The sequence below is a fragment of the Saccostrea echinata genome, unplaced genomic scaffold (genome assembly GCF_033153115.1).
Source record: "Saccostrea echinata isolate AGI-Se365-2 ecotype Australia unplaced genomic scaffold, CSIRO_AGI_Sech_v1 ptg000015l, whole genome shotgun sequence".
Lineage (NCBI taxonomy): Eukaryota > Metazoa > Mollusca > Bivalvia > Ostreida > Ostreidae > Saccostrea > Saccostrea echinata.
Genome location: NW_026889764.1, coordinates 5,054,752 through 5,066,142, shown reverse-complemented (window position 1 = coordinate 5,066,142; position 11,391 = coordinate 5,054,752). Strand labels below are relative to the sequence as shown.

Genomic DNA, 11,391 nt, shown 5'->3' with positions numbered 1-11,391 from the left:
GGTTATTGTTTTAAATTTCTAATATTTTTGAAACGTGATTGATTTAAATTGAGTAATTTACAGGAAAGTCGTATCTTTATATAAAATAATAAAACAAATAGAAAGATCTTTTTAATTTTAGTCTTAACTTCTAAAAAATACGCCATATATGACTTTCAGGGAAGTAACTCATAAATAAAGAATGATGTCTTATTTCTATATTTCATTTTTAGCTAAAATAACTAGATGTCAAAGGCAAAGAGGATAAAATAATGTATATATTACATAAATGATAAAAATTAAATGGGTTTTGGAGAAATCCTATGGTGAAAAATTATGTAGGTCCCTTTTATCAACATTTTGCATTGGGAATGCATTGAGAATTGTAAAATCATTGATTTGACGAAATCTAAAAAAGAAGGTTAGCTTCTTAGCTTAAAATAAACTAACCAGAATTAACCTGTTATTACCATTAAACCCCATGAATTCTTGAAAAAAATCGATATCCAGGAACCTTGCCAATGTCATTAAAAAGCATATACACACCAAAGAGGGAAAAATGATCATTTTTGAACACTGTATCGCATTTTTATGTCCCCGAAATCGAAGATTCATGGGTATAAAGTTTTTGCCCTGTCCGTCCGTCTGTCTAGCTGTTTCTCCGCAAAAACTTTAACCTTGCCCTTTACTTTTAATTGGTTTGGAGCTATAGCTTTCATATTTCGTATGTGTATTCCTTGTGACAAGACCTTACTTTGGGTACCAACAAATTTGACCTCTCGAACTTGGAGTTTGATCAACTTTTTCAAAAAATTACCCAACCTTAACCTTGGCCATAACTTTTGAACAGTTTGTGCTAGGTCACATGGTTATTTATCGTGACAAGTCCTTTCAATGGGAGTAAAACATTTTGACCTTTACCTTAGAGTTTGACCCACTTTATAAAACTTTAACCTTGACACTCTAACCACTGCGCTACGCGGGCGACGGCCAAGACCTTCCTTTGGATACCAACAATAAATTATTGACTTTTTGACCTTGAGTTTAACCTTCGCCATAACCCTTGAACAGTTAGTGCTAGGACTTTTATATTTTGAATGTGTATTTCTTATGACAAGTCTTCCCCTGCGTACCATTAATTTTGACCCTTCGACCTTGACCTTGAAGTTATACCCACTTTCAGAAAACATTAACCTTGACCATCACTTTTCAATGGTTGGTGCTTGGGCTTTCATATTTACCAGGTATATTCATTGACACAAGTCCTTTCTTTGGGTATCAATATTTTTGATTTCTTGACCTTAGAGTTTGACTTGTATTAAATTTTGAGAAACTTTAACCATAAGGTGCCATACGGGGGCATCAGTGTTTCACAAACACATTTTGTTTTATTTTATCCTAAGAATGATCGATCCTTTCACTTTGATTTCAGAGTTTTAAACTGAACGTATGTATAGTGAACTCTGAAATGAGGGTGATACGAAGGGTGAACGCAAGGCTAGCGAGCTTTGTGATCAATAAGCGCATGGAAGATGGAAAAGAGCATTCCAGGGTCTATTGCTTACCACATTCTTTTTAAAAATACATTTTTATCTCTTTAAGCTCGTCTGCATTAAAGGCCTTGTTAAAATGGAAAAATAGGTCATCCCCCTTTTTTTTTTTAAATTATCGTATTTTATACCCGTACATTGTATATTTTAGAAAACTTACCAAACCAATTTCTACATGTAAAGCAGTACTGCTTGCGACTCAATCATTTATAGCTAAAATTAAGGCCTGACAAAAAATCGTAGTATTTCTTGCAGTGAATATAACAAATTATTATTTGTTATTGATTAGGAAATCTCTTAGCATTTACATATTTTCGAAATGTGTATAAAATAAAAAATTAATATTATCGCTAAAAACTCTTGACCCCATTTTGGAAAAGATAAAATAGATCCTGGTTAAAATATCGGACGCTTGTAATGTTATCTATAAATGTTTATTTAGAGCAATTGGACCGGATTTTTCTGGTCTTGGACCTTCCGTGGCTAAGTAAGGTGGCCAAGACAGACTACAATTTGAAGTCTAACAGATAACAAAGAAGTGTCATATCATCTGTAGTAAGTTTGTCTAAACAACTGACTTCCAATGACATTCAAATTGACATTACATATAAATTGACATTAAATATAAATTGACATTACATTAACGATGTAATACACGTCTAGAACGGTACATAATAATGTAACTTAAAGTGGACATAATTCACCGTATTGGTAAGATCTAAGGCTTTTTTAAATCTGGTGCTGAGAATAATCAATGGAACTGAACTGTAAAGGTGCACTGGTGGTGAGAGTTGCAGAAAAATGATTTTTTTTCCTTGACCTTATGCGTCATGGCCTATGATGGGGAAAAAACCCATCGATATCAAATTCCTTAACCATAGTTATTTAGTTATCATATTCCATTTCTTCTCCATTAAACACATAACAAAAGACTTAATCATGTGATGTACCTGTATTATTTTTGCAAGTTCATATGTTTTGTAAGCAAAATGTACCTGTGTTTTTATGGTTGAAAAAGCGGGGATATTTCGACAGAAGTTACGCTCCGTAACACAGAACATAAAACGAAAGTCATACAGCGTATAAAAGCAGAAGGAATATGTCTACAAAAGGTGGGTAAATGATAACTTAGGATAAGGTTTTTAGTGACAACAACAGATTTTAACAAAAATAAGCAAATATAAAATTGCAGTACATGTATTAACTGCCTCAAAAATTATCGATTTATGCAATATTTTAAACACATGGACAAAACAGGGGATTTGTATGGTTAATTTCAAATGTTGCTCTTTCATCAGGTTTACGGGAGAGGTTGAAGGATGGCGAAAACCTTGTTGTGGCAGAGGGTTACATATTTGAATTTGAAAGACGTGGCTATCTAAAATCCGGAAGTTTTGTTCCGGAAGTGGTACTCGATCATCCAGATCTCGTTAAATCTCTGCATGAAGAATATGTTCACGCTGGTAGTGATGTTGTTCTAGCTTTTACGGTAATGTTCCTTCAGTATAGTATAAAGATTATTTTGTGAAATGAGCCATTTCCTGCTCCAAATACGTGTACATATTTGTAGACTGTATTGTAACCTAACATTACTTATAGCAAGGTCTATATATAATGTCAGTCCCTCTGGCCTACACAGAGGCAATGTCCCAACCTAGCGACATTCTCAAGGTTTTGTAAAGATTCGATCCCGTTTCGATTATACAAAATAATCCTAGCAATATTCCTACAATATTCTGTTATCGTGACTTGGAATATTCTACTTCCGCGATGCCCTTGCTGGTGGAAGGCATGCGCAGCAAAGAAGACGGGCGTGTTTGGCGTGTGATCTGCAGGAATAAGGCGTACGAAACATTTATAGTTTAAATGCCTACGATTTGGTCGGCTGACCACAGCTGGACACACTTTACAAAGTTACGCACATGGGAAAATGTTACATTTAGTTTGAAATACTGTGTCGAATTTAATATATCAGTCCGCTTATCTTAATAATTACTACACCTAAAACTTAGTAACGCTTCACATAAGTAATAAACACCTATTGGGTATAGTTAATTAAATGCAATTACATGTATATATTAAAGTGTCAGTAGGTTGGAAAAATTGCTTTCGCTTTCGGTGCAACAGAACCAGAATTTATCTATTTGAAAATAAATCAGTACATAAAATTAAACTGACAAAAGAATTGTTTGTACTAAAAAAAAAATATTAACGCTCCATGCGAGGATCGAACCAAAAATATTTATTTTTCATTGCACTGGACGGGGTTACGCATACTACTGAACTATCACCGCTCCACACACTTTATGGTTTTATAAGCGACAATGGAGCACCGCATTTACAAGTTAGAATTTTTTTTTGGAAAAAGTTCATTTTTTATTGTCTCTGGGTCTTCTCTCCATTTTTTCCAAATGTTTGTTCGTTTCTTTGAATTAAAATGCACACAAATAACGTTTCAAAATCATGGAGAGATGACCCAGAGGTAGCAAATTTTTAGAAAAACGTGTTTGAAAATGTAACATTTTGTACCAAATGACTCATCTAGCCAATTTTCAAGTTCTTTTTTAGCAAATCAAAATACAATATCGGGAAAATATTTCCATTTCCTATTTCACAGGAACCCAATACAGCAAAAGAATGCTAAAATTTTATGTGACAGATCAATGAAATTTTCATTTTCAAGTGCGCCCAGATTCCTGCCGAATGCCAATCAAAAGCGCCCTCGTTCTTTAGACCATGTATTTGGCACTTATTATTAGAGACAAGGACGTGTCTTTTTCTTGAAGTTTTGTTTAAACATAAAGCAATTAATCAAGGGATATCAAAGAGTTATTTTGCTACTTTGTAGTATTACGCCCATCGTCAAAAACTGAAACTGGTGAACAGGGAGTCCGACTTAAAAGCCATGAATATGAAGGCCTTACAAATAGCGCGAGAAGTTGCAGATAAAACTGGAACATTAATGGCGGGAAACATCTGCAACTCTACCGTGTACAAAAAAGGAGACGAACAGGCAATAGAGAATACTAGAGATATGTTTAAGGTAAGAGAAACACGACTATAAGTAGGTACCTGTTTAAGAAATGATAACCTATTTGTAGTTGAAGATAAACCAAAGTACCGAAAGTCCAGAAAAGCGATCAGCATTCTTCCATCTGGGATCAAAATTCTTTGTATGAAATGATGACATTTAAGTACTGTAAATAGTTTATGTTCAACGACATCGTAAGACAAGAAGCAGAAATATTGAACCTTGCAGTATTTTTCTAAATGACAAAGCCAATAACATCCCCTCCCATGAATACGAAGGTACAAGTTTTTATCAATTGATGTAATAAATACATGTTAAAAAAAAATTATCAAACTGTAATTTCCTTTGGGTTGAAAGAAAAAAACGCGACCATTGGAATTCATTCCCGGTAAAATAAATTAAAAAAAAAAAAAGATTTTGCAATCTATCTTCATGCCCTATGATCTCTGACGTAATGTAATTTTTGTAAAGTTGCTAGCTTACGACGCAAAGAAGAAAAAAGAACTACATGTACTACAGAGCATTTAAATGTTCAAGTTGAAAGTAGGGATTCTGTAATTTCGAGGTATTGAGAACTAGTATTTCCCTTTAAAATCATTTGCTATTATCCTCACTGGAAGAGGGACAAGTAAACAATGCATTGGTTTAAGTTTCAAGAAAAGTACATAATTGACCATGCAAACAATTCTAATGTGCAAATAAATAAACAAAACTCAGCGTGGATCTAAGAAAATAATTATGATTTTAATCATATTAAATATTTTTGAGACAAATAGGAAAAATGAGAAATCGACTGGTTATTCAAACAATTCTGTATAAATGTTATATTTAAAATATTCTATTTTTGTAATAAACTGTGAAACCTTTATATGCAGGAACAAATAGAATGGGCGGTCGAAGGGGGTGCAGATTTCATTGTAGCAGAGACATTTGGTGAATTTGGAGAAGCCATGCTAGCTCTGGAATGTATTAAACAATACGGAAAAGGTACAAGGTTATTTTTGTGGTCGGGTGCAGCCAAAAACAGCTAATGTAGCTATTTGCGCACACATGACACAAAAGTCTACGGTGTTTAAAATTCACTGACAACTTTATGTAAAGACTTTATCATGACATGTTATGTAAGGAGCTTCTTTTTATGCACAAATTTGAGACGAAACATTTAAAACAGTTACATGGTTCACGTGTAAACTTACGTGTTCTCCATGTGCGCAAAAAATTCATTCACTTCCTTAACGGAAGTACACCTTATCCGGAATGTCAATTCGTTAATGGGGGGGGGGGGGGGGGGTTGTCAAGAAAAAGATAATACAGTCTGTGCATTTACTTAAACTTTAACTTCTGAATATTCACTTACCGTTCATTTTCCTTAAAAGGAATACTGAGTACATGTATATTTGTCCTCACTGATTTGTAACATTGTTCTTAGACTTAACTGTTTAAACTATGAAAAGCGACCAGATGATCTTTATCTCTTGGCCTTCTTAGGATTACCTTCTGTGATAACGTTGTCGGTTCCCATGACGACAGTGATGCATGACGGGATACCTGTGGACGAGGCCTGCAAACGTTTGGAGGAAGCTGGGGCAGATGTCGTGGGTTTAAATTGCGGACGGGGTCCAGAAACCATAATTGAACCGCTGAAACTTGTTCAGAAGGCTTGTAAAGTAATTAAATTTGTGTATATAGATCTCCGGATCCCATTTCCCTGTAATCATTCACTTACCTTCGGCCTTGCACCCTTTACATTAATATAAACCATCTTCTGTTTCAGAATTGTAGTTTAAAATATTCAAAATAAATGAGTTTTATTCTGTGTGGTATCCCTGAGGTCAAGCCTGTCTAAATTATCAAAGATTTATAAATAAACTATTTGTATAGACGTTTTTCTAATTTGCAGGGACCAATCGCAGCGTTGCCTGTTCCATATAGAACCAATCAGGATCAAGTTACGTTTTTCTCTTTGACCGTGCCAGGAACAGGTGAAGTGTGATTTTTTTTTAAAAATCTTTAATCTGATATTGTATAGTGTAGTATATCTGCACTTCACTGTACAGTAGATGTAATTGTATTTAGTTTGTAATGTACATACATGATATGCATACTTTGATTTGCCAGCACTGGGAAGGGGTATATATGTTGGAAGTGATAAAAGGATGATATAAATCTAGAACATTTTGAACATACTTCAGTATTTAAAAAAAAAAGAAGTTATTATGAGGAAAATGTGATACTGGGGGAGATGCTGTCTTCCTGTGCTATGTATAGTGAATAAGTTAATTTTCTGGTCTTTAGAGAAAATGGCATTTCCGCTGGACCTTTCATCTTGTTATTGTACTCGCGAGGAAATCCGGTCATTTGCAGAAAAGTGCAAGGCCTTAGGTGTCCAGTATGTGGGTTTGTGTTGCGGAAACGCCCCGCACTTTCTCCGGGAGATAGCTGCTGTGTATGAAAAGCCGGCACCGGCTCTGAAGTACTCCCCGGAAATGGAGAAACATTTCATTTTCGGAGATGAGAAAAAGAATGATCCTTATTTCACAAAGAATTACAAAACTGCGATCACGAAGAAATAAACTTTATAATTCATAATAAAACGATTTAGTGTAGTAAACATGCATATATATCATAAATTTTGTTTTTTTTTTTCATTTGTGTACTCTTCAGTTAATATACATATTGAATGAATATACATATTTATTCCTTAATTGAATAAAATATTTTTATCAGCTAGAATTACATGGATGTTAGAAAGGTTTAATTGCTTCCAAAAGAATATGGGTAGATAAACTTATATAGCTTAAAGTGTGAGATGCTTATATAGCTTCGCGTATATAAAAACCATTCAATTAAATGTTTATAATGTTCTTAGAAAATTAAAAGGCGTTATAACACAAAGAAGAAAAGAATGTATATCGCAAATAAAGACATAATAACGCGGAAAGAGGCATAATTACGCCTTTACAAAATCCAATGATGAAAACTGAAGATAACGAACTGTAATCAAGCTCAAATTATAGTCCATTAGAACAATACAAATTGGGAGCAGAACACAGACTTTTTAAACGTCAGGTGGGATCAGGTACCATGGAGGAGTAATGCGTCCCCTGTCGACCGGTTACACCTGGCGTGTGATTCTTGTCATGATCGGACAAACAGAAAAATCCCTGGACAATTTTGCGTGAAAATAATAGCCTAACAATTTGTATGAAAAACGTCAGTCAACATTCGACATAACGATACATATGTAGATTGTATTTGCTTACAAGGTTATTGTATCAACCATAGAATTTGCAAAATGTTGACTTTAAAAATGATAGTTGATATCCTTGTATCATCAACTTATTTGTCAATAGCTTGTCTCGTTTTAAAAATTGCTCTCATGTAAAGCACCTCTTGAATGTCGAATCAACTGGGAGACAATCAATGGAACTACGGAAGCCAGTGGTGACTGTAACTTCATCATCAAAGGTATGAGGGGCATCGTTCTATGATTTTTGATTATGATATGATTTTTGATATGATTATAAAAGTGTTGATTTTTAATTTTTAAAAATTGATATCAGACGGTCAGCCACATCGTGTGAGTCGAAAGTATAACAACAAACACAGGAATACAAGAAGAGATATAACAATAAAGTGTTAGGGTTGACAATGATTAGTGGTACATAATCAATTGATATGATTATGCAGATATATCCTCACTTCTTTATCCACACTTAATACTGCATGCAGTATCACATAAATAAAGACTTAAATGATGGGCATTTAATTTGCTTGATTTATTTCTTGATTTGTAAAGTATGATATTTCCTTGCGATGAACATAATAAAACAAGATGTGTTTGTGAAACACTGATGCCCCCGTACGGCAGCTTATGGCGAAGGTTTCAGTTTCTCAAATGCAAGTCATACTCCAGGTCAATAGATCAAAATGTCGGTACCCAAAGAAAGGTCTTGTCTCGAGGAATATACCTGTGAAATATGAAAGCCCTAGCTCCTACTGTTCAAAAGTTATGGCGAAGGTTAAATTATTTTCAAAAGTAAGTAAAAGGTCAAAGTCAAGATCAAATGGGGCCCCAAGGGAAGGTCTTGTAACAAGTGATACACATGTTCGTGAAATGTGAAAGCCCTAGAAGCAAACTTTCACATGTTATGGCCAAGGTTAAAGTTTTTTTAAAAAGTAGGCCAAACTCTAGGCCAAACTGCCAAAATTGTTGGTATCCAAAGGAAAGTCTTGTCCCAAGGAATGCACATGTGAAGCATGAAAGCCGTAGCATCAACCATTCAAAAGTTATGGCCAAGATTAAAGTTTTTCAAAAGTAGGTCGAACTCCTATGTCAAGGTCAAAGAGGTTGGTATCCAAAGGAAGGTCTTGTCACAAGGATTACATATGTGAAGTATGAAAGCCATGGCACCAACCATTGAAAAGTTATGGCCAAGGTTAAAGTTTTTCAAAAAGTAGGTCAAACTCCTAGGTCAAGGTCAAAGGGTCAAAGTGGTCGGTATGCAAAGGAAGGTCTTGTCATAAGGATTAAATATGTGAAGTATGAAAGGCCTAGTGCCAATCGTTCGAAAGTTATATATCCAAGGTTAAAGTTTTTTCAAAAGTAGGTCAAACTTCTAGATCAAGGTCAAAGGGTCAAAGTGGTTGGTATCCGAAGGAAGGTCTTGTCACAAGAAATAGATATATTAAATATGAAAGACCTAGCACCAACCGTTCAAAAGTTATGACCAAGGTTCAAACGTAGGTCAAACTCCAAGTTCAAAGTCAAAATGTCAAAGTTCAGGGACGGACGATTGTGTTTCGTTATAAACGTAATTTGTTATATCCGTTAAATTCACAATATAAGTGGCGTCTCCATATGAGTGAAAATTTCTCGAGGGGCGTTAAACAATACACAAACAATCACAATATAAAGCTACGGGGTATGAAAATCACTTTGCTGTAAGCGTCAATTCATTAAAGGAGTGTTGCTCTAAGTGTGTTTTACTGTACTGGTGTGTACAATCAGAATGTTTTTTAAATAAATAATTTTGCAGATGACCAATGGTAGGGTATGTAAACTTCGAGTTCCATTTTTATTGAGAGAAAAAAAACAACAACAGCTTTCTATGATATCAAAAAGCCTGGACTTAAATTTATGGAATGAAATGATTGTATAAAGTGTTGAAGAGTCATACAATTTCATGTTATTGATTTTGATTTCAAAGTTTCTAAAGGTTCCTTGGAGTTTTTGAGTATCCGCATCTGGTTAACATCCTTCGAATGTGTTGTTGTACAGTACTCCTGAAGTTTCTCCTTCTGCACTGTTGTTAATAATTTGGCGAGGAGTAAAAAAATAGGCTTGGTATAACATTTATATAATTACTGGAACTCGTTATGTATCTTGGTAAGAATTTTGAGGTAGTTTAGGAATCCAGTATAGGTAAGGTAATTCAAATTCAATTAGATTTGATTAGAAAGGGAACTGCATATAAGTTGTATTACAATAAAATCCAAGTTCCTCTTAAATACAATTAAAATAATGACCTTACAAAAATGTTGTTACCTGCTTTGTCAGCTGGGACCGGGATATATTGATAGTATAATCTATATTGTTCTTTTCCCACTTCTGAATTATTGAAGAAAAATTGTTTTCATATTGCCCCTCAGCCGTTCAATGCGAGATTTAAAGCGACAGTACGGCTGCAAAACGTGTGCTTTTTCAATTCAAATTTACCCAATATATAATTAAGAAATAAGATATAAAGTTGATGTAAGTAGTTTGAGAAACATAAATATTCTCTCCTCATACAAAATTAGAATCTGCCGGAAAAACAAGGGTCGTACGAACTGGAGCAATCTTAGATCTGTTTATTTGTACCACGTGAATTCTAAAACAGCACGTGCCTATACACTGTAGAGTTTACAATTATAACAAATATAGCTTTTTTTCAAAAGCTTGCCGCCTTTAGCAACAACCTTAAACAGTACACTGACATTCATCTATCAGGCCGTATTATTTTTTAGTTGTTCTTGGCTTTGTATTTCGTCAACAAATTTATCACAGACAATTTTTTTTCGGTGAAAAAGAAAATTAACGATCTGTTCTTGATTACTTGAAAATAGATAATCTCTCCTTGACTCGCATGAAAATAAATAATTTGACTCGAATTTTTTTGCCAGCCCCCCCCCCTCCCTTTCAGAATCAAATGGTCGACGCCCTACCGTAGAAAAGACAGTTCAAAAACAAGTAAGACAAAAAAAAGATTAATATCAATTTTAATGTTTGCACTCAATTTCTGTTAACCATTAAAATGTTAGAAAAAAACTCTTTTTTAATAGTTGCTATAAAAAAATTAAAGTGACAGTTTCGTTTATTGCAATTTTTGTTCCTTTTGTCGATTTTTTTAAAGATTGAAAATCTAGAAAAATTGTTAAGTCGTACGAAAATCAGATCACCAGAAAATTATCTCCCTTGCCGTGAACAGCAATTTAACCAATGAAATAATTGAAAATTTTCACTTCATGTATTTTCTACCAATCACAAAAGAGAGGAAGTGCAAAGTCCAAAGACTGTAAAATACTTCAACTCTGTATACCGTCTTCCAAGGAAGACGGTAATGAATATGTCAGGAATAGGAGTAAAATATATGAATAATTATTGGATACCACTTTTAAAGCAGGGGAAAGCATTAAATACAGGAAATAATAGCCGAAGCGAGCGACAAAAATGCGGCGGCGTAAATCGAAGGTTTTTACAACGCTTGGATCTGTAGCTCTCTGCTTTGTCTGTCCGAATTTTCTCAAGCAGAGAGCTACAGTTCTGCAGCTACTATTTTGTAATGTTTA

The 11,391-nt window shown here is 34.3% G+C and overlaps 1 protein-coding gene across 1 annotated transcript; it reads left to right on the top strand.

Moving 5' to 3' along the window:
- The first annotated feature begins 2,593 nt into the window (after positions 1 to 2,593).
- On the top strand, positions 2,594 to 7,197 carry LOC133187770 (S-methylmethionine--homocysteine S-methyltransferase BHMT2-like). Its single transcript, XM_061323171.1, has 7 exons — positions 2,594 to 2,641; positions 2,828 to 3,018; positions 4,378 to 4,572; positions 5,436 to 5,547; positions 6,049 to 6,227; positions 6,461 to 6,542; positions 6,856 to 7,197. The coding sequence occupies exons 1-7, from the start codon at positions 2,629 to 2,631 to the stop codon at positions 7,131 to 7,133; spliced, it is 1,050 nt and encodes a 349-aa protein (XP_061179155.1). The 5' UTR covers positions 2,594 to 2,628; the 3' UTR covers positions 7,134 to 7,197.
- Positions 7,198 to 11,391: the final 4,194 nt, after the last annotated feature.